Genomic DNA, 27,960 nt, shown 5'->3' with positions numbered 1-27,960 from the left:
GACTCCAAAACAAATAACATGGCAAAGTCCTCTTATCTGTTTATGTAGTTTATTTGAATAGAGTTCCTAACTAGTTATGGCTAGTACTCTGGCCCTGAGCAGGTTCACGTCATTGCCCTTACAACATACACTGACTCATCTCCACGCGAACTCGATAGACTTTTACTGATTAGACAACACTTTCGAAACTTCTAGAGTACAATTCAACCTTACAATATCTTGATATGTAGGAATTTAGTTAGTTAATGAATTATGGGAATTTTGCTTTCAGCTTTTATGGGCTCTTGAAAAGGTATTTTTTTAGAGATGTTGGCGCCCGTTATCACAGGAGATATATAAAATTTCAGTATTTTTCCCGCTCGTGAGTGAGATTTTTTTTGCGCGCATTTCACCTCTTTCCCATTGTCAGCTACAAGCAGGTTTGCTTAAATTGTATACAACACCTGAACTATGGACTCTCGAGAGACAGTGCTACCACAAAAATAGATAGTATTCTTAGAATCTTTGCCATACCAAATTACAAAAACCTTTTTTTATCAAGTTATATCTGAATCTACAAAGTTCAACAAAGATAAGCTATTCTACGCTACTTAGAAAGATGCAGTAGAAAAGGTACAAAATTTTATAGTTTTTTTTGGCTTGTAATCGTTCACTCTTACGGAATCTTATTTGCCCATGCGAGTTAGACGGCGTTTAACGATTTACAATTAAAGGAAAGATTTCTTAGAATTCTTAATTAAGTTCTTTTACAAATAAATTCATCGCCTTAATGATCGGGTTAGACAGTTACGTGGAAAGGACTTCCAGGGATATGCTTTTCGCCCCAAAGCACCTTCAGAATGTAGGTTCCCGGCTCTTCAAGGGCGTAGTTTACAGCGTACACGTTGCTGCCAGTGTGCTTGACGTTAATCTCTTTCGCGGGAATTGCGGGTCCTTCCACGCCGACCATGAGAGAGCCTCGCCCGGCGTTACTAGCGTTGACGGTGAAGGAGTTGGGTTGACCGAGAACTGCCCTGTGTAGACCGGTTCCTCGGGAGGTACACTTGGACGCGTCGCCTTCGCTGTGCTGGAGGTGCCCGCTTGGCGGGAAGATGGTAACGTTGTAAGGACTGTCGGGGATGTGTTGACCTGCGAACTTTATACTAATGGTGTACTCTCCAGCAACTACTGGGCAGTAGGTGACCTGGTAGGTGCCATCTTGATTCTCTGTGCAATTCATCTTGACCTTGGCTGGGCCATCTACAGACAGAGCGAGCGCTCCAGAGCCTGCTTCTAGCGCATTCACTGTGAATTCTGCTGATTTTCCAGCATGACCACTGCTCAGACCAGGACCGTACGCCTTGACCTTCTCAGGGTGAGCACCGCCTCCACCGACACGGATCTTGAACGGGCTGCCGGGAATGTGGGTCTCGTCGAATTTAACATTCACCAAGTGATCGCCGAACTCTTTTGGTACGAACCTAATAGCGTAGTTGCCTTTCCCGAGATCGGAGATGACAGCTTTGGATTCGGTTCCAGAGGGCGCGATGACAGTCGCCGAGACTTTACCTACTGGAGCGTTGGTCTGGACAGAAAAGGATGCTGGTTGTCCCACCTTTAAACCGGAACTCTCAAGATCGCTGAGTTTCAGGTCGCGGAAGCGGTCTTCTACTTCTGTGGTAACGAAAACCTTGAAGGGACTTCCGGGGATGTCTTCATCGGCAAATCGTATGTGGATAGTGTACTCTCCGGGGGCAGTAGGGAGGTAGCTGATGTTGCACGATCCATCGCCGTTATCGTGGCACGTGATTTCTGCCTTTGCAGGCCCCTCGACAGCGATGGCGAGACCTCCAGGTCCTGCATCCCTCGTCCAAACGGTGAAGTCACCAGGGTGACCGACCACTCCCCTTTCCAAACCTGGTCCAGCAGCAGTGCACTTTGCGGCGCCACCCCAGACCGGCGCCTCTACGTACACCTTGAAGGGACTTCCCGAGATATGTCTGCCTCGGTATTTGACGTTGATAACGTGCTCGCCGCTTTCTTTTGGCATGAAGCGGATGGTATAGCTGTTAGTGCCACTCTCGACTATCTCTGCAGGCAGAACTTCGCCATCCGGACTGATAACTGTCGTCTCTAAATCTTCTACATTGTATCCCTTGAGGTCGAAGACGAAGTCGTGTGGCTGTGGTGCCGCAGCGCCGAAACTGACGAGGTCTTCGAACACTTGGCTTACTCGCTGCGTCGGTTCAGACTCGACGCCATCTTCCGACATTGCTACGATCTCCTCCTCACCAGGTCGCCGTATATTCGCCTTGAAAGGGCTACCAGGAACGTGCTCGTCTGCGAACTTGATGTTGATGGTGTACTTGCCGGGCTCCGTTGGGAGGTAATCAACGGAACACGTGCCATCTTCGTTGTCGACGCAATTGATCTCAGCTTTAGAGGGGCCTTCAATAGATAGACCCAAGCCACCATAGCCTGCATCACGGGTGTTGACAGTGAAGCGAGCGGGCTCGCCTGTGACTCCCTTGCGGAGACCTGAAAAGACAATCACAATTGCTTATTACAAATGACATTTGCTTAATCTAGAAATAAAGGGTAAGAATGAGGTGCTAATACATTGCTTAAAAGTTTACCCTCGAAACAGAACATACCATCGCCAGTGACTTTGACCTTTGAGGCGTCGGCTGGTCCAGGACCGCTGACCATTACCGAGAATGGACTACCAGTCACATGTTTGCCAGATTTCTTGACGCTAACGAAGTGTTCGCCGGTTTCCTGAGGCACGAACGACACACTGAGTGTGTTATCCGAGTTCAGGGTAAGGTTGAGCGAATCTTCGCATGTTTTGGATGGCCTTCTAAGACTTCCTGTGAGTAAGTCGAAGTCTTCTGGGAGGCGAAGTCCAGGGATCTCCAGACCGACGCCACATGGTCTTCCAATGGCGTTAGCCTCTGGTGCGACAACCATGACAGAGAATGGACTGCCATCGATGTGCCTGCCGAATTTCTTGACATTGATGATATGCTCTCCCGTTTCATTTGGTATAAACACAGCGCTGAGAGTCTTGTCAGAGTTGAGTTTAAGTTTGAGCGGCTCTTCTGTTCTACTTGATGGTCTCTTAAGTGTAGCGTTCAGCCTCCTCAGGTCGTCTTCGTCGAATCTGCCAGGTAGACAGCAGTCACACGGCTTTCCAACGGCGTTGACAGCCTCAGCAGCTTCTACCATCACGGAGTAAGGGCTTCCGGGCACGTCCTTGCCTTCCTTCTTGATTCTGATTTTGTGCTCTCCGGGTTCAACTGGAACAAAGGACACTCCTAGGGTGTTGTCTTTTTTGTTGAGGGTCAAAGTCAAGGGTTCTTCTTTGTCGCTCGTCGGCCTCTTAAGTGATCCACTAAGCTTCTTGAAGTCGTCTGGGAGGGTGACTCCAGGTATGTCGAGGCTGAGGTCGCACGTCTTCTTTACTGGGTGGACCTCTTCGACCTTTTCATCTTTACCGACCACCATGATAGAAATGGGGCTCTCTGGAAGCTCGCAGCCGTCCTTCCTCACATGCACAAGATGCTCACCGACCTCACGAGGAGTAAAGGCCACGCCCAAGGTGTTATCGCCATTGAGGAGCAAATTCAGTTTCTCTTCTTTGTTGGACGATGGTCTCTTGAGTGTGGCCGTGAGGTGGGCGTAGTCGTCGCAGGGGTTTACGCCATCGAAGTCCAGGCCAAGGCCGTATGGGCGGCCCACCTGGCTAACAGCCTCAGGCGCAGTGACATTCAGTGGGAAGGGGCTTCCAGTAATATCACGGCCGTTCTTTCGGATGTGAATCAGGTGCATGCCAGTTTCTCGGGGGATGAAGGAGCAGCTGAGAGAGAGGTCAGAGTTCAGCTTGAGTCCGACAGGTTCCTCTTTGTCAGTGTTTGGTCTTGTAATCGTCGCTTTCAGTTTGTCAAGCTCATCAGGTAGGTTCACATCATCCTTGATATCAAAGCAGTAATCCACAGGGCAACCGACGGCTTCGATCGGTTCCTCCGCCTCGACGAGGATAGAGAAGGGACTACCAGGGATGGGCTGTTTGTCCTTCTTGACGGTAAGAAAGTGCTCGCCTGGCTCCCTGGGTAGGAAAGAGCAGCTGATACTATTGTCTGGGTTCTTGTGAAGCTGAACGGACTCCTCTGCGTTGCTATGAGGACGACGCAGAGTAGCAGTCAACTTGCGCAGATCGCCAAAGTCTTCCAATCCAGGGATACCTACATCAGCGGTGTGTCCCACTGGATACACGTCCCCTATTCTCTGAGCCTGCACCATTACGGAGAAGGGGCTGTTTTGCACATGGCGCCCGTTCTTCTTGATGCTTATGAGATGCTCTCCTGGCTCGTATGGTACAAACGTGATGCCAAGGCTGTCGTCGTCATTTATACGGATCTCAATGGGCTCTTCCTTGTTGCTTGATGGTCGTTTCAAAGTTCCCTTGAGGACGGATACATCTGGTGGGAGATCTGGAATGTCCAGGCCGACATCGCAGGGTTTACCCACTGTTGGGCGTGGTTTGGCAGCGTCGAGATCGTCCCAGGTGTTGTAGATCTGAGCCAAGAACGGACTGCCAGGAATATGTTTGTCGGCGAATTTGACGTTGATGTTGTATTCTCCTACAATACAGGAATTGAAAGTTTAGTCGCGACAAACTAATTATATTAATGATTGATTATCTAAGATGGCGTACATTGTAATGCGAATCACGAACTCTTTAAGCAGCTTGTTCTTAAATCTATACTTTGAGCTAACGGGCCTCGCAGCGTAAGAAACGGTTTTCGCAGAATCTGCTTTTAAAATTGAAGATTTAAGATTAATCGATAATTCGATTATTGTAACGTCCGAATACTCAAAGTATCGACGAGGGAAATATCGACCTTGCTATTTTGTGCACTTCACAAAAACCTAATTCCAATAACCGCCATTAAAAATCTGCATTGTTCAAATAGTTTTTCTTACCAGGCTCATCTGGGACGTATGTTACGTTGCAGGAGCCATCTCCATTGTCTTGGCATTTGATTTCTGCTTTGCTCGGGCCTTCTACAGCAAGAGAAAGGCCTCCAGGGCCAGCGTCCCGAGTAACGACAGTAAATTCGCATGGTTCCTTAGCAAGACCGCGTTCAAGACCTACAGATACAGGTATCCAGAACTAAGTTAATGCTCTTAACATACTTCAAAGATTATTGTTTAAGTTTAAATTATTCCTACCTTTTCCGAAGGCCTTGACAGCTCCTGGTCCTCCCTCTACGGCATTAAACTTGAATGGACTTCCTGGAATTGGTTGGTCATCGTACTTGACTGTCAACTCGTGCGGCCCAGGAGTCTTGGGTACACATGCCACGTCGTAGGTGCCATCCTTGTTGTTGCGTACCTTGACTGGCTCCTTCTTTCCAGAGGGCGTCAGCAGAGAACCATTGACCAGGCCTTGTCCAGGAACAGGTTCAGCGGCAGCAGCGTCGACAGCGTAGACCAGCTCTTTGTTAACAGGCGGTTCGTCCACAGGATTACGAGGCGCACACTTGATCTTGTCAAAGTCCAGACCCTTCTCGGCTTTGACCAGGAAGGGGCTTCCTGGTACATTGTCTCCAGCGAATTTGACATCCACCGAGTGTCGGCCCTCGTCTTCTGGAGTGTAATAGCAGCTATAAGTTCCGTCCTTGTTGGGGACCACATCTACAGGGACGTCTTTCTTGTTGGGTCCGATGCATGTACAAACCGGGGTTCCTGTGCAACAGATTTCCAACATATTAATATGCAGTGTAATTAGAATAACATTAGATGTTTCTTTCTCTTTTCTATTTGTGTCAGGTAATAAACTTCTATAAATACACCATAGGGCTCATTGCTTTATTTTCATAACATTGTAACGTGGTTATACCAGTCTGGTTCTACTTCACCATACAAGAATGTTATTTTGAAAGGGACTTGATCACCTACCTTTCCCAGCATTTCTTGCGTCAACAAGGAAATCGTTCTCTTGGTTGGTCATGACTTTCTCATTGGGTCCTAGTCCCTTGACCTTCACCTTGGAAGCATCTCCGCTCGGCTTGACAGTTGGTCTGAACGGACTCCTTGGCACCCTCCGGTCGCCATACTTCACGTCAATATTATAGCGGCCAGGCTTGTCCGGGACGTAGGCAACAGTGTAGGTGCCATCGCCGTTGTCCTTCACGTCTGGTTTGAGATCGGGTCCAGATGGTGGCGACACGGTTACTGTAAATACAGACGTGGGGACACTTTTAGGTGCATGCTCTATGGCGAGGAGGCTCTCACATCAGAGTAAGGCTTAAGACTTCTTTCGCTGTTTTCACATAATGTTCAGGTTTTATACAAAATTGTTCTTTTTTTCCCTATAAAGGAGCCATATATACAAACATAGTGTTGGAAAACATCTCCGGAAAAGTTTGTCAGTAAAAGGCGCCATTGTAAAATAGTTAAGGCTGGTATAGCCACGCAGCTCTAGAGAAACATTTTTCAAGATAGTCCAGAACAACGCGAACATGTTTGATGTGATTGCTTCCTTACGTACCTCCCAAAGGAGCGGTGCCAGCCTCACTGCAGTCACACAAGAACTCGACGGGCTCGCAAGTGTATGGGGTCTCGTCCACTCCCGGGCCGGACACCTTTACTTTAGATGCGTCGAAGGGTGGCCCGGCACGCACGTTGAAGGGGCTATTAGGTACGTGTGTTGAGGCGTACTTGACATTTACTTTGTAGCGACCTTTAAAATGAAAATGAAATATTAATCAAGTGAATAAAACGTGAACTATAATCTCCAGTTCTTCGAGGACTATTGTTAACAGGTGTGGAGGTAAGACCTACTCTGATCTGTAGGGGCGTGGCCAGGGGGAGGGACCAGGGACTCCCTTTTAGCAGCAAAAAATCGGTAAACGTATGATACATTACTTAAAATGAAGATAAAAATGTCTTATATGGGCCTTTTTTGGCCTCTCCTGTTAAAACTCCTGGCTACGTCCCTGATCTGAACTATGATTTTTATGAACTTTGATCTGCTGCTCTTTGAGGACTTACCTTCGTCTTCAGGCGTGTATGTAACGGCATGGATTCCAGGCTTCTCCTCTACCACGCTGTCTGGCTTGATAGTTCGCCTGTTGGGGGTTTCGACAGACACGTCAAGTGGCGCGACACCGGCCTCTGTGGTGTCCACGGTGAAGCGCTGCGGAGTCTTTGAGAAGAGTGGGTTGACACGGTCAACACCGGGCCCGTGGCATTTTACCTGATATGGAAACGCAATTAGCTTAAGACTTCAATGGTAGGGCATCGGCGTAGCTTCTTACAATCCACTCACATACATAAGTAAAATGCGACCGGTAACGTCTAGTGGTTTCAAGAAAAGTCTCGCCAGTAAAGAGGTAGGGCCAATTACCTTGGAGGGGTCCACCGGGCGACCCGCCTTGGCTGTAAAGGGGCTGCCAGGGATATGCTCGTCTGCGAACTTGATATGGATGTCATAGTCTCCCTCCTCCACGGGAATGTAGCTGACAGAGCATGTTCCATCTCCGTTGTCTTGGCATGTAAGTTTGGCTTCGGACGGGCCCTCGATAGCGAGGCTCAGCCCTCCAGCACCCGCACCTACACGTGTAAGGCTCATTAGAAACTATGGAGGGACGGGTGTGGTATATTACCCGCACCTACACGTGTAAGGCTCATTAGAAATTCTAGAGGGACGGGTGGGGTATATTACATGGATTCTCGATGCTGTTCAAAATATATATTTGTACCATGTTTTGCATACTGGGATTCTAATTGTGTGGAAATTTATCCACGAACCTTTGGTTTCGACGGTAAAGTCGGCGGGTTTGTTCAGTTGGGCATGCTGGAGGCCTGGTCCATAAGCCTTGCACTTGGATGGATCGGTGACCGGAAGTACATCGACCTTGAAGGGGCTTCCGGGTATGTGGTCATCTCCGAACTTGACGGCGAGATCGTGAATGCCCTCTTCGAATGGAGTGTAGGAGACGCCAAAGGATCCATCTTGGTTGTCAGTTATCAATGTGTCTGTGTGAGCACCGGAAGGGTTGGTCACAGATGCCATTAGTTGACCTTCGCCTGAGGAAACGTTAATGTTAAGAAAAGCCAATGGGAATATGTCAAAATGTATGGCAGTTCCTTTTTAGATTTTTTTTATTAGACTTTGTTTGAAGTGTTTTGCCAAAATTTTTATAGAAGAACATAAGAAATCCGCGTAAGAGATTAGCGAAATAGAAGTGACGCGATCTTTTGCCCGTCATAAGGAAGCTAGAAAACAACATACGTCGCTAAATCTAACCCATTTCCCCACCGCTAGCTAAGGCTTTAAAAATAATCTCGAGCTTTTCATTTAATCTAGTGTCGAATAACGGTAAAAATTGCCAAGAAACTAGGGACAACAACAATGTCTGTGTACACTCTTTTTGATGAGAACGTCTAATTTTTATTTTTGGAGCATTTTAAGGCTGAATATGTTCTTAACAATGTTCTTAAATTTTAGTGTATATAATTAAATAATACCCGATTAATTATTATGAAAAGAAATTAAACAAATTATCAATAGCAATACAATCTTTTTCTTATAAGAACGTCTCATTTTCAGTTGAGGCTGGGTCGTTCTTATCTTAGATGTTTATTTTATTTTATTTTAGTCCTTATACAGTACCCACTGAATTTTTAGGACGAGAATTACACAAATGATCAATAGCAATAATAGTAGCAAATATTTGAGATTATCATTGATTAACACAATTTGACACTACATTTTGAGCCTCGGCATGTTCTTAGCATGTTCGTAAATTTGGTGAAGTCTCAGCCTGGACGTTGTTATAAACAAGGATCTTATATAAAAAAGGAGTGTATGTATAAGGCTGTCGATATGGAGCACAATTTGATTCTGCCTTTTAGAACGCATCAGGACTAAAAAGCAAAATTTTTTCTGCAATCTGAGCCTTGGCATGTTCTTTTAGCATGTTCTTAAAATTTGGTGAAATCTCAGGCTGGACGTTCTTATAAAAAAGGTTCTAAAAAAAGTGTACAGTAATCGAAAGGACTCAAAGATTTCCTCAAACATTTGATTCGGTATCAGTTTTGTCAAAACTGACCAATCACGTTTCCATTGGAGTCGACTTGTACCACGTGAGAGAGAGTTGAAGCGCGAAAACGAAAACAAACGTCGATCGAGCGAGTATATTATTTGTATTGATCACAAGGAATACCTTTGATTTATTATGCCTTGTACCGATACAGCAGTATCAGAGGTTAGCTTATTGATGTAACTGCCCATAAGGATGCTTTCATCGTGGATTTCACATACCTGCTTGTGAGCAGTCCACATCGAACTCGGCGAGCTGATTGATAATGGCGGTCTCGAGCCCATCTCCTTGGGCTTTGCACTTCCCGGCGTTGCCTGCTTTCGCCACATTCACCCTGAAGGGGCTACCGGGCGCTGGCTTGTCGCCGAAAGACACCTTGACGTTGTATGGACCTTCGGCGGGTGCAATATAGTCGCATTTGTAGTTATCTTTGGAGACTTCGTCAACGGTGATTTTCTCCACGGGTTTGCCTCCTTTAGCTAAAATCAGAAGAAAAATGATTTTAATTCCTTATAGACACGTACGTGTTTAGGTACGTGTTTAGATAGTTTGTTGAGTGGGAGCTTCAATGAGTGTTTTAGGGGCATGGCTTAGAAACATATTTATAAGTTTATAATTTTTTTATGTACCAGCCATGATTTTATAGTCCTGCTAATTGCTGAAAGTAGCTGTTTAAATGTTATTAACAGACTGACAATGTGTGTTCTACCTGCGGGCTCGACGGTGACATGGACATCTCCCTTGCCGGCATCCTTGCAGTCTATAGTGAACCATGTTGGTTTTCCAGGATTTACACCAGTAGGTGCAACACCTGGTCCCGCGACCTTGACTTTAGATGAATCACCGGCGGGCTTGATGGGAACTTTAAAAGGGCTGCCAGGGACGTGCTTGGACCCGTAGGTGACATTAACTCTGTGGGGTACTACAAAAGATAATTATGAACCAGTTTAAATAGGTCCTGGCTATGACAGGATGGTAGCAGAGTAATTATTATACATAATAATGGCTAGTTTAAATTTTTTTTTTGAAAAATAATGTACCAAGGGTTTCCAAGAATGCAATGCAATGTCTATATTTTCGCCCCTACTTTTGTCTTTAAAGTATTAATTACACATTTTATAGAGACCTTAAGATCCAGGTTTTTCACAATTTATGGCTGACTGCAAACCTCAAGCGGTCACATGACCAGGGCTTGCTGTTGCGTTTGCTGTTCGAAGTTCACATTTTATACAGCTGGGACCCCTTCTAGAGTACAGTCATTTACAGCAAGGTTTTTCGTATTCTTGAACACCGAAATCCCATGTTTAACACAGAAAGTTAGCTTTTACTATGTGTTAACTTTCAACTGATATTTGTTTTACAATTGAAAAATACTTTTGAGAATGATTTCTTTGGTAAAAAAGTCCAAGTGGTCGTCATTAATGAAAACATGGCACCAGAATAAATGCTTCTTGTTAAACCTGTTGCTTCAAAAAAATCTTAAGTTTATCGATGGAAAGACCTTATTTTCTTACCAGTTCTGTTATAGCGATGTTATTTACACGTTTTAGATGGCTCCTTTTAGATGACCATTGCTATACAATGATTTGTACAGACAACCTTGAATCTTAATTTTAAAAATAGGCATACATCTGACGTGGAACCCCTGCCTGTGGTTCGCTGTTCACGGTAAACTGGTCAAACCTCAATCTTAAGGTCTCTTATTGCAACCGGATAGACATGTGACTGAGATGACTCACCATCTTTCTCGGGTGTGTAGGTACAAGCGTACATGCCATATTCCTCCTCCTCAATATCACACTTCACAGGTTGGTTCAGATCATCAACAACCTTGACCTCAAGAAGATTATCTCCTGCTAGCCTGGTGTCTATGTCAATATCTGCCGGATCACCTACACAAATTCCAGGCTCTATTCCAGGACCCTCAACCTTGACCTTGGAGGGATCAAATGGATGGCTGATCCTTGCTTTGAAAGGACTTCCAGGAATGTGTTTGTCAGCATACAGGATGTTCACCATGTAATCTCCAGGCTCATTTGGCCAGTAATGAACATCACATGACCCATCTCCATTATCAATACAATCAATCTTAGCTTCTGATGGCCCCTCAATGGTCAAGCCAAGTCCTCCCTCTCCGGCACCCTTTGTTTCAATCTTGAAGTCATTCCTCTGGTCAACAAAGCCCTTCTCTAGGCCAGGGCCATAAGCACGACACTTGGAGGTATTGGTGGAGCAAATATTGACCTTGAATGGGCTCTTGGGGATAGGCTTGTCATTGAAGTGGACAGCAACTGTGTGCATACCAGGTTTATCAGGGTAGTAAGTGACAGTGTAGGTACCATCTTTGTTGTCTTTGATCTCTGAAGGGGATTTTTTGCCCTGGCTATCCATCACTTTGATATCAACATCGCCATCACCAGCCTCATTAGTGTACACTGTAAATTCTGCAGGGCAACCTGTAACAGAAACATCAATGTAAACTTTACAGGAGTTTATGTGCAATAGAAAGTACTGTCAATGCTAGCTTCTAGAAACCTGACTAACACTAACTTGAATGAGAGGGGTAATTTATTTTAGGCTGCATGCTGATTTCAAATTCAAACTTCATTTTTATAGGAATAAGTGTGGATGTGTTTATTAGTATAGAACAGTAACAAGTCTAAAGAAAAACAACAGTTGGTTGGCAACTACTGTATTTAAACAAGATGCTACAATTTATGTTAATATGTTGTATGTTAGCATACCAGCACAGACACCCTCTGGCTCCAGGCCTGGCCCCTTAGCGTAAACCTTGGAGGCATCACCAGCAGGTGAAATGGGGACCATAAAGGGGCTGTTCTTGATGTCAACATCACCACAAGTCACATGCACAGCATACTTTCCAGGAACAAGAGGGTAGTAGGTAACCTCACACTTGCCGTCACCAACATCAACACACTTAATCTCTGCTTGGGCTGGGCCTTCGATTGCAAAGCCAAGACTGTCTACACCTGCTCCCTTGGTCTCTACAGTGAAGTGGCAAGGCTTGTTTGCAATGCCTACAGCAATGATAAACACAAGAAAATAATAAGTTACTGGATGCCAGTGGATGGTGATGTAGTTGATGGTAGTTTTATTGTATTATGAACTCAATACAAAAAGGTGCATGGTGGATGTAGTGCCCTAGTCTCCTTTGCAGCCATCCTCTTTTGTCAGTCAGGCAAATTGGAGTGCTTTCGTGACTGACGGCTGCAAAGGAGACTAGTAATGCCCTAGTAGCATAGAAGTAGCCTAGGGTGGTGTTTTATACTGTAGTAGTGCAATATGGTATCAGTTTTAAAGACAGTTTTACCTCGCTCAAGACCTGGTCCATATGCCTTGATCCTACTGGCATCGACAGCGGTAGCAACTTTCACTTCATACGGGCTCTTGGCTGCTTGTTCACCACTCCAGGTTACGGATACCACATATTTGCCAAACTTTGACGGGAAATAGATGCAAGAGTAAGTGCCATCATTGTTGTTCTTGATGTCAACCTTCTCCTCCCCAAGAGGGCCCTCAACAAAAACATCCAATTCACCATCTCCAGCTCCTCGTGTGTCGACAGTGAAGGGGGCACGCATGCCAGCCTTCAGGCCAGTAGGCTCAACACCTGTGGCATAGAAAAAAATATGTTTGTATATTATATCTACTTTAGCTTGATCACCTTGCGTGATTAAAAAAAAAAAAAGACTGCATAGGAGACAAGTAATAGGATTTTGGTAAGAGGGAATACCTCTTACCTGGTGTGTTAGGGTTCTTCAGGGTAAAAGAGATAGGGATGCTTGTCGGGAAATTTGAAAAACTCCTGTACCCCTAAAAAATACCTGCACGACCAAATATTGCTACCCTAAAAATACCCCAAAAGACCTAAAAATACCATTTCTAAGAGAAAGGGCCATTTTTTCTCTGATACCCCCTAAAATACCTGATTCCTAATTTTGACCCCTAAAATATTATGAGCATCCCTATCAGGTAGACATGGGGAGAACCTCTCCCGGGCCCTCTATACATAGTAAAATATTTGTAATTTTTTTGAGGCAATAGAGATGTGGGCATCATCTGTTTCTCACCTGCTCCAAAGACCTTGACCTTGCTTGGGATAGGATCGACCTTGGGTGGGCTGACCATGACATGGAATGGGCTGCCGTGGATTGGCTGCCCACCATATCCAACCTTGATGGTATGCTTTCCAGTGTTGACTGGCTGGTATTCAACAAGGAATTCCTGGTTGTCTTGTGGCTCAATGATCACATCAACATCTTCTCCACCACGTGGATCAATCACCTTCACAGAAACCTTGCCTTCTCCAGCTCCTGCTGTAAAGACAGTGAAGTCGGTGTATTTTCCAGCCACTACGCCTGTGGGTGCCAGGCCAGGCCCTTTGGCATAGGCTTTGCCGGCATCAAGATCAGAAGACACTTCAACACGGAAAGGACTCTTGGGAATGTGTCTGCCATTCCATTTCACATGGACGTCATATTTGCCTAAAAGCATGACAGAAAATATATAAGGAGGGGTGACAAAGGAATGACAGTTATCTGCCAGTCAATTTTGTACCTTGTGTGCTAGCCATACATTTCTTACCTGGTGTGTTACACACATATATCTTACCTTGTGTATTAGACACATATCTCTTACCTGGTGTATTAGACAAATATCTCTTACCTGGTGTATTAGACAAATATCTCTTACCTGGTGTGTTAGGCACATATCTCTTACCTGGTGTATTAGACACATATATCTTACCTGGTGTATTAGACACATATCTCTTACCTGGTGTGTTAGACACATATCTCTTACCTGGTGTGTTAGACAAATATCTATTATCTGGTGTATTAGACAAATATCTCTTATCTGGTGTATTAGACACATATCTCTTACCTGGTATATTAGACACATATCTCTTACTATCATGTTAGGCACATATCTCTTACCTGGTTTGTTAGGCACATTATCTCTTACCTGGTGTATTAGACACATATCTTTTACCTGGTGTATTAGACACATATCTCTTACCTGGTGTGTTAGGCACATATCTCTTACCTGGTGTGTTAGACAAATATCTCTTATCTGGTGTATTAGACAAATATCTCTTATCTGGTGTATTAGACACATATCTCTTACCTGGTGTATTAGACACATATCTCTTACTATCATGTTAGGCACATATCTCTTACCTGGTTTGTTAGGCACATTATCTCTTACCTGGTGTATTAGACACATATCTCTTACCTGGTGTGTTAGACAAATATCTATTATCTGGTGTATTAGACAAATATCTCTTATCTGGTGTATTAGACACATATCTCTTACCTGGTATATTAGACACATATCTCTTACTATCATGTTAGGCACATATCTCTTACCTGGTTTGTTAGGCACATTATCTCTTACCTGGTGTATTAGACACATATCTTTTACCTGGTGTATTAGACACATATCTCTTACCTGGTGTGTTAGGCACATATCTCTTACCTGGTGTGTTAGACAAATATCTCTTATCTGGTGTATTAGACAAATATCTCTTATCTGGTGTATTAGACACATATCTCTTACCTGGTGTATTAGACACATATCTCTTACTATCATGTTAGGCACATATCTCTTACCTGGTTTGTTAGGCACATTATCTCTTACCTGGTGTATTAGACACATATCTTTTACCTGGTGTATTAGACACATATCTCTTACCTGGTGTGTTAGGCACATATCTGCAGGAGTAAGTGTGGTCCTCATTGTCCTTAACAACAACTTCTTGCTCTGTCTTTCCAGGTCCATAGACTTGCACACCAAGTTTACCCAGGCCGGCACCTTGTGCGAACACAGTGAAGTCAGCTGGTCTCTTGGCCACATTGCCCTTTGGTTCAATACCAGGACCCTTGGCATGGCATCTGGAGGCAGGATGGACCCTGGGGCGGAGGGGTGCTCCAGGCTTCAATTTTGCTTCTGGGAAGTAGGAGACGTAGGTCATCATACTAAGCTCATCAACCTTGGGGTTCACCATGTCAGCTGGATCTAAGACCTTCGAGAATACAAGAAAATAGGTATAAATTAGATAAGATTATATTAATTTTTCACTATGTTGAGGTATAAAATGATTAAATGCATTATTCTCTACTCTAGCACCACTTTCTTTCCTGATCACTATATACCTGTGGAATATCCAGCCAGTCTTGTGCAAGCTTCATTGCTTGTTGTGCATTCTGCAGTGCATCCTTAGGATCAAGGTCCTCACACTCAGGCAGTAAGCCAGGTGCAACAGCGTCAACCAGACAGGCAATGGCGCGACCATCGTTCCAGTGGGTGGTAAAGTTGTCCATTGGAACACTCTCTGGCATCTTGCTCTTGACCCACGCCAGCAGTGCCTGCTTGGGCGTCATCTTATGGTTTTCGTCATCGTCATCATCCAGGTAGGGCATGCTGATCTGGTACTTCAGGATAAGTGTCCATATCAGACCAAGAATAAGCTTCAGGTTCCCCTTCACAATATCACTAGCATCTGTAAAACAATGTCAAACACTATGATCTTGCATCTATTAAACGTAATCAGCGATGTTTAGACCATGATATAAGACTAGTAACTGTAAGCCAATTGCAAACATCTATATTAATATCACTCCCATCTGAAAAACAGTGGGAAATGTTTGAATCATGATTTACTGTAACACCAGCATCTGTAAGCCAATGGCTAATGCCCATCATATAAAACTCTCTTGCAAACATGATTTTTTTATTATCATAAATAATTAAAAGAATAAAAAAATGATCTAAAAATTATCAAAGCATAAAAAAATAGGAGTAATTGTATAGGGGATTTGATATCTAAACAAATAAGAGTTGTTTTTAAGTCGTGGATAGCAAAGCTATTCAGGACTTTTTGCGGTAGCGGGGTTGTGTCACTCCCTAATCGCTAATAGCTTACTAATCGTCGACTCAAGTGTAACCCATAGCCAATTATGACTCTTCTAATATCACAAAACTTGGCCAATCAAATCAAACGTTTTAGCGAAAAAGCCTGCGAATTGTCAGCGGTTTTCCAAACCATGTAAGAAAAAACATGGCGGCAATAGTTGAATTCTTTGAAGGTTAAGACTATGATTTAACATCATTCCTGCCTTTCTTGCTAATTAAAAATCGAGCCACGTTCGATAAATAGCTATCTGAATACAAGGTTTCGCTTCAAAGTCCGTTCGTTATCAGTTCAACTTTCACGATATATCATGTTGTCAACAGACTTACGAAACGCCACTGGTAAGCCATTTCCACTTCCCCTCTACTACTGCTGGCTGTGCACCAAATTCTTTGTTTATTTCTTGCATGCATGCTTGCTGAATTAGCTCCAACATATTCTTGCTCTTATAATTTAAGCTTCGGAATTTATCCGTACTTCGCTACGAATAGCGTTGTTTCCAATGTCTCCATGAATAACATTTCTAGACTGAACTTCGTTTGCCAAGAGCAGGAATCAGTTTTTTAAATGTCTGTAAGCAAAATCACCCAATGAGGGCTGGAGGGCCCCTTTCCATCAATGGTATCTGGGTCGACTGGTTGTCCCCAGGGAATCAATCAGATGGGCATTGACAACTTCAGGCCCGTAGCCAGGATTTTGAGCAGGGTGGTTTGTTTTTTCCATGTTAGCGGACCAAATTCCCGGTATACCCCTCTCCTCGCCTTATTACATTAGGCATGTTATTAATAGGGTACTTTTTAACATATAGCGATAATAATAAAGATAATTAAGATTTTTATAGTCATTTTAAAGACATATTGATGTGCACGGTATATCTTCAGCCAAACATTATATATTTTTGTTTGCTCTGAGCGGACCTTCAAGCTGGGTGGAGGGGTTCGTCTGAACCCCCCGAACCCCCCTTGCTACGGGCCTGTACCTGAAGCAGTTATTTTAACATCACAGTAGTACCATTGTTTACACTTGTCTGAGACAAAATACCCTATGTATAAATAAAACCACATAAAGCCAATAAATTTATTAGTTTGGTCCATACTCTACATACCATTTTACCCTAAAGTGTGTTAAAAATAAATTCACCAAAGCTTTTGTCCCAAATTACCATTTTATTATCCACGACTTGGCAAGGGCCTTGCCTTTTGATTCTATAATGGCTCCAAAGGATGATTTTAAAGCCAAACTAAGGTTATCATAAAACAATTAGAATTATACTTATATATAGCCATTCCTGTTAACTATTTATGGACTAATATGGTATGCTTTTTTATAATCAATGTGACTACTCGTGTGTTGATAATATCAGGTTTAGTCAAAAGGAATTGATCTTTTAGAGCTTGTGATTTCCCTAAAAGATAAGAAAGAAGATTATAACCTTGACTCCAAATGATATATTACTCTGATTTATTATGTCTAAACTTCAAGTGTTGGTCCGTAAAGAGGATAAACACAATTTTTATTGGGATTTGAAAAGAGCACACTTTTCATTATCACTTTTCATTCTCTGTGCCCTTGTAGCTCGTAACTCTTCAACAAGTCCCTTACTACACTACCCAGTAAAATGAATCAAGTATTTAGGAGTTTTCTTATAATCTATTTTGTTGCAGATGGGAAACATGAGACAAAAAGCTTGAGGCAAAGTCATATTTTTATCTTATGAGTTATCTTGTAAGATAGTCTATCATTCAGTACCAAGACCCCATACTTAGGGGAGAACAATATTTCTAAACATTTTGTCTAAGGCTGGGGGAGTGAAAAACAATCCTTGTTGTTTTCATTTGAATGACATTTACCCTTAACTATAACAATCTTTATAATAGTTTGTCTAATGCTGGGGAGCAAAACACAAGCTTTGTTTTCATGACATTTGTTGATAACTATGAAATTTTAAGATTTCAGCATGAGCACTTAGACTAATGAATAATGTTTTCTAAAACTAATGAATAATGTTTTCTAAAAGAACTTGTGATAGTATCAGAATTTTCCATTAATGTCCATATTTTTTTATGAGAGAGCCCGTTTGTTTATTTGTGACTCTGTAGCCAAGAGCGTAATCTTATATCTGTGAAGGGCTGGGGACGCAGTCTAAATGAATATAGTTAAAGTTCAGACATAATAGTATGCAAATGCTATGTATCCAAGAGCAAAGAAAGTATAATAGCGCTCCTCGCATCATTAGTCATGAGTCCTACAACTTTGATAAATAATTGTTGAGTATATTTCCCCCAGTTTTACCCAAAAGCATGCCGGACTTTTATAACTTCATTGCTAACTCAGTAGTGGTCATGAGTTAAGGAGGGCTTAAATACAAACCCTGGAAATTAAATTCTGAATTGTCAATTCCGAGGGTCAGTCAATCCGAAAAGGGCACATTTTTAGAATACATTTGCAGGACCTACAGTATAACAAATAATTAAATGTAGATCGAAGTAAACATAAGAGTAGTTAAAGGAGCTTAGAAAAGCATTAAGAAGCTGCATGTCAGACTCGAAGCGCATTTCTAATCACTAGTTATTGATTGGCGGTGCTCGCTTGACTATAGACTGATATTGTATCAGACTCTGCATGGTCGCAGATACTTCTAGAGCAATTCAAAATTCAAATTTTCATCCCTCATGTCGTACTAATAATAGAGCTTGGAAAAATCTGTAAGAAGCTTAGGATATTCATTTCTCTACGAGTAAAGAGCATTTCCTAGCATGATATGTTGATAGCTTGGACTGGTGCCTGTTTGAAGTCGTCAGCTTCCAAGTAAAACAATGTATTTGTCGAGCCCTTATTAAAAACACACAGGCCATTCACAAAACAATTCCACAGTACAATGCCAGCATAGTGGCTTGGGAATAGCAAGCTTTTGGCCCGGGATTATGTGAGCAAGAAAGGTAGTAATCGGTCATTTATAAACCCAAGTCGACAACAATAAATGTTCAATTTTAATCTTCGCGCGGCATCGTTATCCCAGTCTATATATTTGCATAGATCTGCTATACGAACTGTGGAATGAATTGTATTCGCCTCCTGCGGTGGAGTTAAAAGGAGAGGAGTGCTATGGCGTGACATGGAGCGTATTATTGCGGTGGTGAGCCCTTCTTCCCGTGCGCTGTTTTATAGTATCCCCTTACGTGGACACCCTGCGATTAATTTCACTAAGATTGGCATACTAATGTACACAATGAACAGCTCGATCTGTTATAGAGCTGCTGTAAACTTTTAGTAGAAGGCCAACATGTTACAAAGAGATAACTCGCTCTTTACAACAGTTGCATTTTCACCAAGCCATCGCCGCTCGGCCGTGAGATTTGGCAATCCGTGATTACTATTCCAGAGAGTTCGTTTGTTTGCTTGCCTATGAGTCACGGAAGCTTCCTTATAAATCCAGTTCTTACTGGACGCCTCTTCTAATCGCCTGACTTTAAGAGCTGAAGGCGTGCAATTTTTAGAGAATATTTTGGGGTCAACGCCCAGGCGAGCTTCCACCGTGAACACAAAAATAGAGTCGTTGGTCGCTCTTATTGAACGCCGGGCCTACATAACAGCGCTTAACATAGTTTGACGATTCTACACACCCGCTATAACCTCACTGTTTATTACTAACCATGCTTAATAAATATACTGGCGAAACACCGCATTGAATAGTCAACATATGTACATTTAGTTCCAAACTACCGTCTGATTTGATGAAGCTATGCCTAAATATGGAAACTGAGGCGGCTACAGAATTCAGTTTATTCCTAAGTAATGTTTGATCCTGCGGTTAGGAGCGGTACTCGAGCCACTAAAATGCACTACAAGTCGATAGGGGTACTGCCTGAAAGGAGTGTAACGTTAGGGAAAAACGTCTTATTATTTTAGGTCGTGAGTTTGGTAGGCTGCTTGACATTTGTTTAAGATGTCGCTAGTATGGAGTTACTCTTCTATTATGCATACTAATGATAGTACAAGAACTATCGACCTATAAACTTATAAACTTAAACAAGTAAATGCAGGCCTTAGTGAACTCCAGTCACTTACCTATGTTCACGAGTCGAATGTTCTCGTCCTCGATAAATTTGAGCGAAATGGAAACATTCTCAATCTTCTGGGATTTGAAGACTGGTTTCTTATTGAACCGGGGAAGCCGCTTTTGCGAGAGGACTTGGAGAAGTGCAATAAGTTTGAGGCCGTCACATAGATCGGTCTCAAGGCTATACACAAATTGTTTCACACATTTCAGATGCTCGTTGCACCATCGAGTGAATGTGTTCTGTTGGATCTTCTTCCACTCGGCGTCCGCGGCCGTCGGATCAGTGTCCGGCATATTAAAGTCAAAGTCCTGAAACAGATAGAAACTTTTAGAGTGGACAACTTCTAGAGAATTTGCTACGGCTGTTTGCTCTAGCAAGTCACTCAGGGACTTGTTCCAGCCACCAACTAAACGCCTCAGAGGTCGTAAAGACTATGCAAACCTAAGTTTGTCTAAATCTCTTGAGAGCGACGGAAACTACAGGCCAATCAATGTTTATATGAATTATTCATGTTTGTAAAGTATACACGGTTCGATGGCTGTCGAGTCAAAATAAGCTACTGAACCGGAGCTCCGCTTACATCCATTTTGCTGACGCTGGTCCCAGCGGGCTAGTTCCTATTTGGGTCTATTTTCCAGTATTAATTTCTTCCCTAGGCCTCAGATTTAAAGCGGAGAGAACCCACGAAACACGCTCCAACAGGCCAGGGTGCACACGGGCTGGAGCGAAGCTAGTGAACGAGCCGACTAGGAACGGCTCACTATAACCTATTCAATCGTCCCAAAAATGCATGCAAAGCCAATTGGAGTACAGGGTGTGGAATTGAGGTGTGTAATCGATTGTGGCCATCGACCTTTAAAGCTGACCCCGCGCGTTGATCGACGTCGTATCGGCCTGAACAATCCATCTGAAGTCACGCTCTCCTTTTACTTACCGCAGATTTACGGTAATTGCTGGGCTCGGAAGCCATCGTACGGACCTTCGTTTGGCTGTTTGATCCCTGAAAGTAAGTACAAGGTGCCTGTGAGGGTGGATGACTGGTGGGAGCCCGAGAAAGACATGTTTGCGGCTTTGTCACGGACTCACATTATCTGAATTAAATATACATTTTGTCAAGCTGGATGGCGTGTATAGCAACAGATGAATGCGCGATTCCTAAGATCCCTCGCGCCTGTATGCTTACGACGGACCACTGGGATGGGTAAGGGTCGTGTGTAGCAGTGCAGTGCTGGGTCTGTTAGTACAGTTTTGGTGTGTGGAGAATTAGGGAAGGGAACAGATATAATGTCACACCAGACGAATGTTGTGTTACATCGGCCTGTTTGTCACCGCAGGGAACAATAATAAAATACACAAAACACATTGAGACCATTGCTAACAGAGTTCGCTTTGTGCTGGATCGAGCCTATTCGTACCGCATAGCAACAAATTCAGTTGGCTTCTCGTCGTCTTGTTAGCAGGGGGAATGTTAATTGAGCTGGCCAACCTGTGCCTGGGGCCTCGGCGGTGGTTTTGGTTACAAAGACATGAGACCAATCGAGTCTCTATCACTCTATAGCCCACGTGTAGGCGCGATATTTTCGCGAGTCAGCGGCTACACGTAGCTATCACTCTAGTGTCACTGAAGAGATCTTGCTATACACTCATGCATAATTACGCTAATCAGCTAAGCATATCAGCAGCATCAACTCGCTGAGACAGGCACAGGATTTCAGATGAACCTGTACTTCAAAGTCGGACTTGATTTATCACCTGTAACTGATTTATTAGTGATATTTTCACGAGATTCAGGGGGGGGGGGGGGGAGAGTTTATCGTGCACAGCAGTCCGAAAGCAGCAGGTAACATATCAAATCATCTTCTCACGATCCTCCATATGGAATTTGCTTTACCTCCTAACCCACGCATAGCGTGTCGAGCCTTCCCAAACCCGGGCTTTCGATGAATTATCCCACATGGATGAGATTGGCAAACGGAATTATGAGCATGTGAAATGTGGGAGGCGTCTCTTCGACGCCGAATGAAAAATTGCTTAAAAAAATTTCGAATGATTGGTTTCAAATATCCAGGGTATTAAATGCTGTTAATTATAAAAAGACAGGGTTTCTCATCATATCAACAGGGTACGTGAGACTTTGTGCAACACGCAGAGAGGGGATTCTCCGGCAACACGAGAAGGGTCAGCCATCTTGAGGTTGACGTGTGTGACGTACATGACTCTGTTTTCACTAAGAGCAGGGGAAAGAGTCACTCGCTTATCACGTAAACTGACAGCTTCTCGCTGGTATTTTTATTGCTATAACAAATATTTATCCGGGCAGGAAGGCGCGCCAGCAAAATAGTTATCAATCGAGATCGCGCCAACAGAAATAATGTAGTCTTGATTGAAAGAGTTAGGAGTTTTCCCGCCACGGGAAGGTCAGCGAATGGAATGCGACTTTATTATAGATAGTTGTGTCTAGTTCTAGAATGTTCCGCAATATTTAAAGAAGTTCAGAAATTAACCGTTAAAAAGCAGAGTATTTAAAGTTCATCGAAGTCTTAAGACTTATTATGTCGGTGCTGATAAACACTCGAAGAGAGCTTTGTTTTTTCTGCCTTGTTCTTGTTCATTCTTGTACATTTTCTTTTATCGGTAAGGAAAACTATAAATTGCACACATCTGAAAGTTCAAACAGCACCCTCTAGAACGAATTCATTTTTGCTCTCCCCGTGGGTAGCTATGTTGATTTGATTCAAATGTATGAATACTGGTAAACAACCCTTGCTGTTCCCAGGTTTTCACGCTAATCTACGATTTAACGGGAGGTGTCGTCATCAACAGGCTGGGCCGATGCAAGGTTGGCATTATATCGCGACAAACCTATTTTGAAAACTCCATACAAAAAATAACAAGCTAGAGGCACGACTGTCCTTTTGATTGCCCTCATATCCTGACAGTGATCATATTGTTTTCAAAAGGGCTAATTCATTATTGTTAATTGTATTTGTTTCGAGTTCGAAATAACCGTCATTGTTTATACATATCAGGCAATCCATGCATTCCGTGGTCAGTACTTAATAGGATGTGATTTTGTTTTGCATAATCGAAACCCCGCGATAAAGCCCTAAGAAGACGTAAATAACAAGATTACCACGAGTAGGCGTATATCGGGCGTGTGGTATAGGGAGTGAGACAACACTTTTTCTATCTTCTAATCTTTTTATCACCCTGGAATTTCTCACAAATTCATTTTTTTTTAAATATTTTTATCTTCCTGATCTTTTAATCAACTGTGAACACGCAACAGATTTCTCTGATCATCTGGGAGGGATGTGAAAAACTAATTTCAAATCAGAACCGCCCACGTTGTACTTTTTGCAGAAGACTAACTAAGAAGGATATTGAAGTTTGATCGAAATTTCTAGATTCAAGTGTAGTGATCAAACATGCCTTGCAATAGAAACTGGATATCATTCCGATCAATGATAGCGATTCAACGTCACTTCATTGAACAATCTGATAGAGTCATTCAACGTCACTTCTTTGAACCCCTATAACCACACGCAGTATCACGCGGACCACACAATTATTTATACGTGATGCGAGCAAGGTTTAGGGTCGCTATGTATTCCGTGTTTTTCTCGCTTCCTGCATGGTAGGTTTGCGTTTTCATTTTATGCAACTGTATTTCCAGCTTCGACACAGACATACATGCTTGTGTGTTTTGGAAGCTTTGTGATGGAGCAAGAGGAGGGGCCGCCTGTGCATTTTGTCACGCAGTACACTTGCAAATACTGTCACGCAGTGCTCTTACACAAGATCTGTCACGCAGTGCGCTCGCTTGCATATCTGATTCATCAATTGCGGCACATGTAACCGAAGAAAAAGACACGCTGACTTATATTTACTTCCCATGATCCTCCGCAAACCTTATAACCTAAAATTGCTGCATTGATCGATCACCGTGACCATGGCAACAGACATCTCGGACATTTCCAAGAGAGCATTCGTTATTTGACAATCTCACGGTTAAAAGATGGCGTGTCATATAGAGGCATCTTCCCACGTCAGAAAAGCTGGATCCTCAAAGTTAAATTACGTGCACATGTATGAAACATTTCTTTCCTTGTGAATAATGCCTCTTCATATGAACAAAAATGCAATCTCATAATTTCGCTATTGAAACATTCCATACGATGTATAGTAACTAGATAGGTCCTGTGACAAAATAAGTATCTTTTAATAGCAGCCCTTGCATCGCAAGGGAAGGGATAAAAGGAACATGATGATACGACAAAGAGAAATGTGAGATGTGAGATATTTATGACTTTATTCTCTTCTGCCTCGAAGAAGGGCTATTTTCGAAACTATTTTTCAGAGGAGCGTTCAACATTTAAATTATACCCAGTATTTTTGGCGAGTAGCCAGATGTTCTCAGGGTGTGTGATTGGTGTAATGTGCACGACTTTTATCTCCAGGTTGCGGTGGTCGTATTACCCAGGGTGTGTGATAGGTGTAAAAAACAGGACTCGTCTCTACTGAATGAGCTGTTCGTATTATCCAGGGTGTGTGATTGGTGTAATGTGCACGGACTCGTATCACCAAGGTGTGGTGGTCGTATAACCCAGGATGTATGATTGATGTTATTTGCGTGGATTCGTCTCTTTAAGGTGTGGTGGTCGTATTATCCAGGGTGTGTGATTGGTTTAGTGTGCGTGTATTCGTCTCACCAAGGTGTGGTGGTCGTATTATCCAGGGTGTGATTGGTTTAGGGTGCGTGTAATCATCTCACTAGGTTGCGCTATTCGTGTTGTCCAGGGTGTGCGCTGGTCGCGTTACATAGGTGCGCTGGTTAGATTGTTACCTACCTGGTTGATGAACCTCTTGTAATTCTTGGCGAGCCCATTGTTTATCTTCTTGCCGCCCTTGGCGACTTGATTCCCCTCCTCACTCCACTCGTCTCTTATATCCTTCCAGCTTTGCGAGCGAAGTACCGGGGTGCCAACCTTACAAACCACATCTTCACTTTCAATAGCACGCTCAGATTTACTACGAGCCAATACCCCGTTCGCTTGTACACTGCTCCTGCCGCTTCCGTTGGAACTTCGAACGCTGTCGTCCTGCGTTCGGTTCGCAATCGGAAAGGCTGCGAGGCCGTAATCGCCGTCGTCATTGAAGGATGTAAGGCTTTTGGATCTCCTTGGCAGTGGGTTCGTTTGCTCGGTGTTCAAGTAGCGGCCATCGTGAGTAAGGGCGTGGCTATTGTAATAACGTGGCCACTGTCTGTCCTCGTCACCACGTGACCAGAGTCTGTCGTCAGCACCACGTGACCACTGTCTGTCATCGTCACCACGTGACCAATGTCTGTCCTCGTCACCACGTGACCAATGTCTGTCATCAGCACCACGTGACCACTGCGCATTATCAGCAGCACGTGACCTCCACCTGTCGTCGTCACGTGACCTGTCATCAAAGGGGGAGGACCCGCTCTCGTCCAGTAATGGCGGCGGCGGCGGTGGCAGGGGATCAAGGTCCTGACTCGCGTAGAAATCATATTCTTTTCTCGCGGTCGCGGTGTTTACGCCGTTTCTTAGCCCCCCGTTTTGCTCATGTGTTCCTTGTGGGAATCTCTGCTCAGCCGGGGTCGCGTAAGAGTCGATTGCTCTCCCCACGGCTTGCTGTGATGACTGCCCGGGCCTTTCTTGTGTGTGTGGGTCGCTTTCTCTCCTTAAGGCTTGCTGGCCGTGAGGTACGGACTGCAGGGGCTTTTCAACGAATGCAGATTGTAGGAACACATCATCTGCATCTTCACTCAAGTAAAACGTCCGAGCCTCCATCGCCTGAAAGCAACACATAAGTTACACAATTAGGGCGGCACTTCCTGTTTGTGGTTAATATAAAACGCATTTATCCTTGTACAAACATGTTCGCACCTCGAGATCTTCCTTGTCAGAAGAAATAACACATCGAATTACAAGCGACCGATTTCTGTTATTGTTAGGTAGAAGGTGTATTAAAATGCTTTTTTCGTGAGCCAGGAATCACTAAATTCTCTCTGGAGTTTTTGCTCGTTTCCCTATAGATGCTATTGGAATATCCCCGTTACTGATTTCCATACGATCTCATTTTTTTAAGTATGCATGATTTTATGTGTGCTTCGATAGGTGAATTGTGGGACCACAAGGCCGTGAGTTTTGACGTGTGATAAATAACTGAGAGATAGAGGTCGCGTAAACGTCTTTATTTTTTCCATTGTCTTTTTTCTGATTTTTGTAATGTAAATAATTGGCACAATTGATCAATATTCATGCTATATAGTTGCCAAAATATTAATAGACTGCCATCAGATGCCTGATGCGGCGATGATTCATGTGAAAGCCTGTTACTCATGAAATATTTCGAATTATTGTCTTTTATTTTTTGAAACTACAAAATAAGGCTAGTTAGTGTAGTAACATCTATGATGTTAGAACGAAAAAAAAACACATGAGCGAACAATGACATCTATGTAACACATTGCGAAAATAGAATCTAAATAAAATTCGTCTATTCGGCTAGTAAGTAGTAACTTCTATGATGTTTAGAGGGAAAAAATGACATGACAAACCTCGAACCTAAAAAAAATCACGAATACTACCCTCAGTAGTAGCCTTAGAGCATTGCACACAAACCACTGATCAGAGTTCCGCTATACACACATGTGGCAGCATGGTTAAATAAATGCAGAAAAGAAAAACATTATTCCTTTGGCTAACTCAGGACAGCGACTGGCATAAAATGCCAATTTCTGCTGGCTGCCATCCTTGGCTGTCACAGTAGCTTTTGTTTCCAAGCACGTCAATCAGGCGTCCCCGCCTATTTCCATATAATTTGATATTCCACTAGCATAATAGAAATAGCACACGTTTTGTTTCGTATATTAGCCGCAAAAATTCCTAAGTGAGAAATTAGTGGGTTTTGATCGACTGACCATACCTCGAGAATGTGATTAAAAGTGCAATATTTCTATATAACACAAGGATATTGGGAAGTTTTGTTATGCCAATAGTAAATAAATCCTATGTCGAATATGCAAGAGAATATTCTCAATCGTAATCGGAAGAAGGAAAATTCCCATCCCTCCCAGACTCCCATTCAGCCACTTTACAGACCGGTTTAATTCGCCAGCCCACCAACAGTAATCAGAAAAAAACACGTCTTAACAAATTATTATTCGCGATTTGCAGTAATACTCAAGGTCTGGGTATTCACGTTTTGTAAATAAAAAGCGACATTGGGCAAGATTCACGTAAAACCGTAAAGATTAGATCATGAAACTGCATCTTTACCTTTAAGAATTATTAACCGCAGTGCTCTTGACGGAAGAAATCATACTGCATACTGTTGGCTTTTCTTCTCAAAATATCTCCAAGTCGAGTGCTGTGTCATGGACGCCCTGAAAGCAGCTTTTCTATTTTTGCTCCTGACTGCATCGCCAGTTTGTTATTGATTTCACCAACTCGCGCCGCCGTCGTACGCTAGCGGCGAGACGCGCCGTGATTGGCTGAGCTCGGTCGCCACCTGCGTTGCCGAGGTTCAATTGACACTATAGGCACTAGCAAAACCACACAAGCTCATGTTAGTGATAGTATCAGTGAGATATACGCGGGTCCATTTCTTTTTTATAAACTTATTACGGATTATACGGACTTTTCGTGTCTCAATATTCGCTAACGACAGCCGTGCAGACTACATAATTTTCCACATAAAGTTTATTTTTTAATTTTTTTTTATTGTAGATTGTTGTTTATGGAAAGAAAATTGGGCGAATTTGTTGGCAACACTAAAGAGTGACAAACTCTTTTGTTTTGTGGTTGTTAAATGGGAGATGAAGTGCGCTTTGGAACCTTGTTGC

The 27,960-nt window shown here is 43.2% G+C and overlaps 1 protein-coding gene and 2 long non-coding RNA genes across 4 annotated transcripts; 2 read left to right on the top strand and 1 right to left on the bottom strand.

Annotated features, from left to right (window-relative positions):
• Positions 1 to 32: 32 nt before the first annotated feature.
• On the bottom strand, positions 33 to 27,544 carry LOC5519085 (filamin-A). Of its 2 annotated transcripts, XM_032363896.2 has the most exons (21): positions 27,395 to 27,544; positions 24,935 to 25,906; positions 21,019 to 21,084; positions 20,092 to 20,392; positions 15,266 to 15,612; positions 14,805 to 15,135; positions 13,184 to 13,597; positions 12,424 to 12,723; positions 11,837 to 12,130; positions 10,832 to 11,548; positions 9,802 to 10,014; positions 9,314 to 9,571; positions 7,798 to 8,076; positions 7,394 to 7,599; positions 7,039 to 7,243; positions 6,536 to 6,727; positions 5,944 to 6,219; positions 5,215 to 5,730; positions 4,966 to 5,133; positions 2,634 to 4,622; positions 33 to 2,517 (listed from the first exon to the last, which is right to left on the bottom strand). In XM_032363896.2, the coding sequence occupies exons 2-21, from the start codon at positions 25,901 to 25,903 to the stop codon at positions 779 to 781; spliced, it is 9,780 nt and encodes a 3,259-aa protein (XP_032219787.2). In that variant the 5' UTR covers positions 25,904 to 25,906; positions 27,395 to 27,544; the 3' UTR covers positions 33 to 778. The 2 variants fall into 2 exon arrangements, with proteins under 2 accessions (XP_032219787.2, XP_032219788.2); XM_032363897.2 differs by lacking the exons at positions 21,019 to 21,084; positions 24,935 to 25,906; positions 27,395 to 27,544 and adding an exon at positions 20,665 to 20,864.
• LOC125561940 lies at positions 9,492 to 10,164 on the top strand. The gene is made up of 2 exons (XR_007307653.1): positions 9,492 to 9,624; positions 9,782 to 10,164. It is a non-coding gene; the product is annotated as an uncharacterized LOC125561940 (long non-coding RNA).
• LOC116603009 lies at positions 15,022 to 17,095 on the top strand. The gene is made up of 2 exons (XR_004290423.2): positions 15,022 to 15,157; positions 15,237 to 17,095. It is a non-coding gene; the product is annotated as an uncharacterized LOC116603009 (long non-coding RNA).
• Positions 27,545 to 27,960: the final 416 nt, after the last annotated feature.

The sequence above is a fragment of the Nematostella vectensis genome, chromosome 1, assembly GCF_932526225.1.
Source record: "Nematostella vectensis chromosome 1, jaNemVect1.1, whole genome shotgun sequence".
NCBI classification, from domain to species: Eukaryota; Metazoa; Cnidaria; class Anthozoa; order Actiniaria; family Edwardsiidae; genus Nematostella; species Nematostella vectensis.
This window is presented reverse-complemented; position numbering and strand designations above follow the sequence as displayed.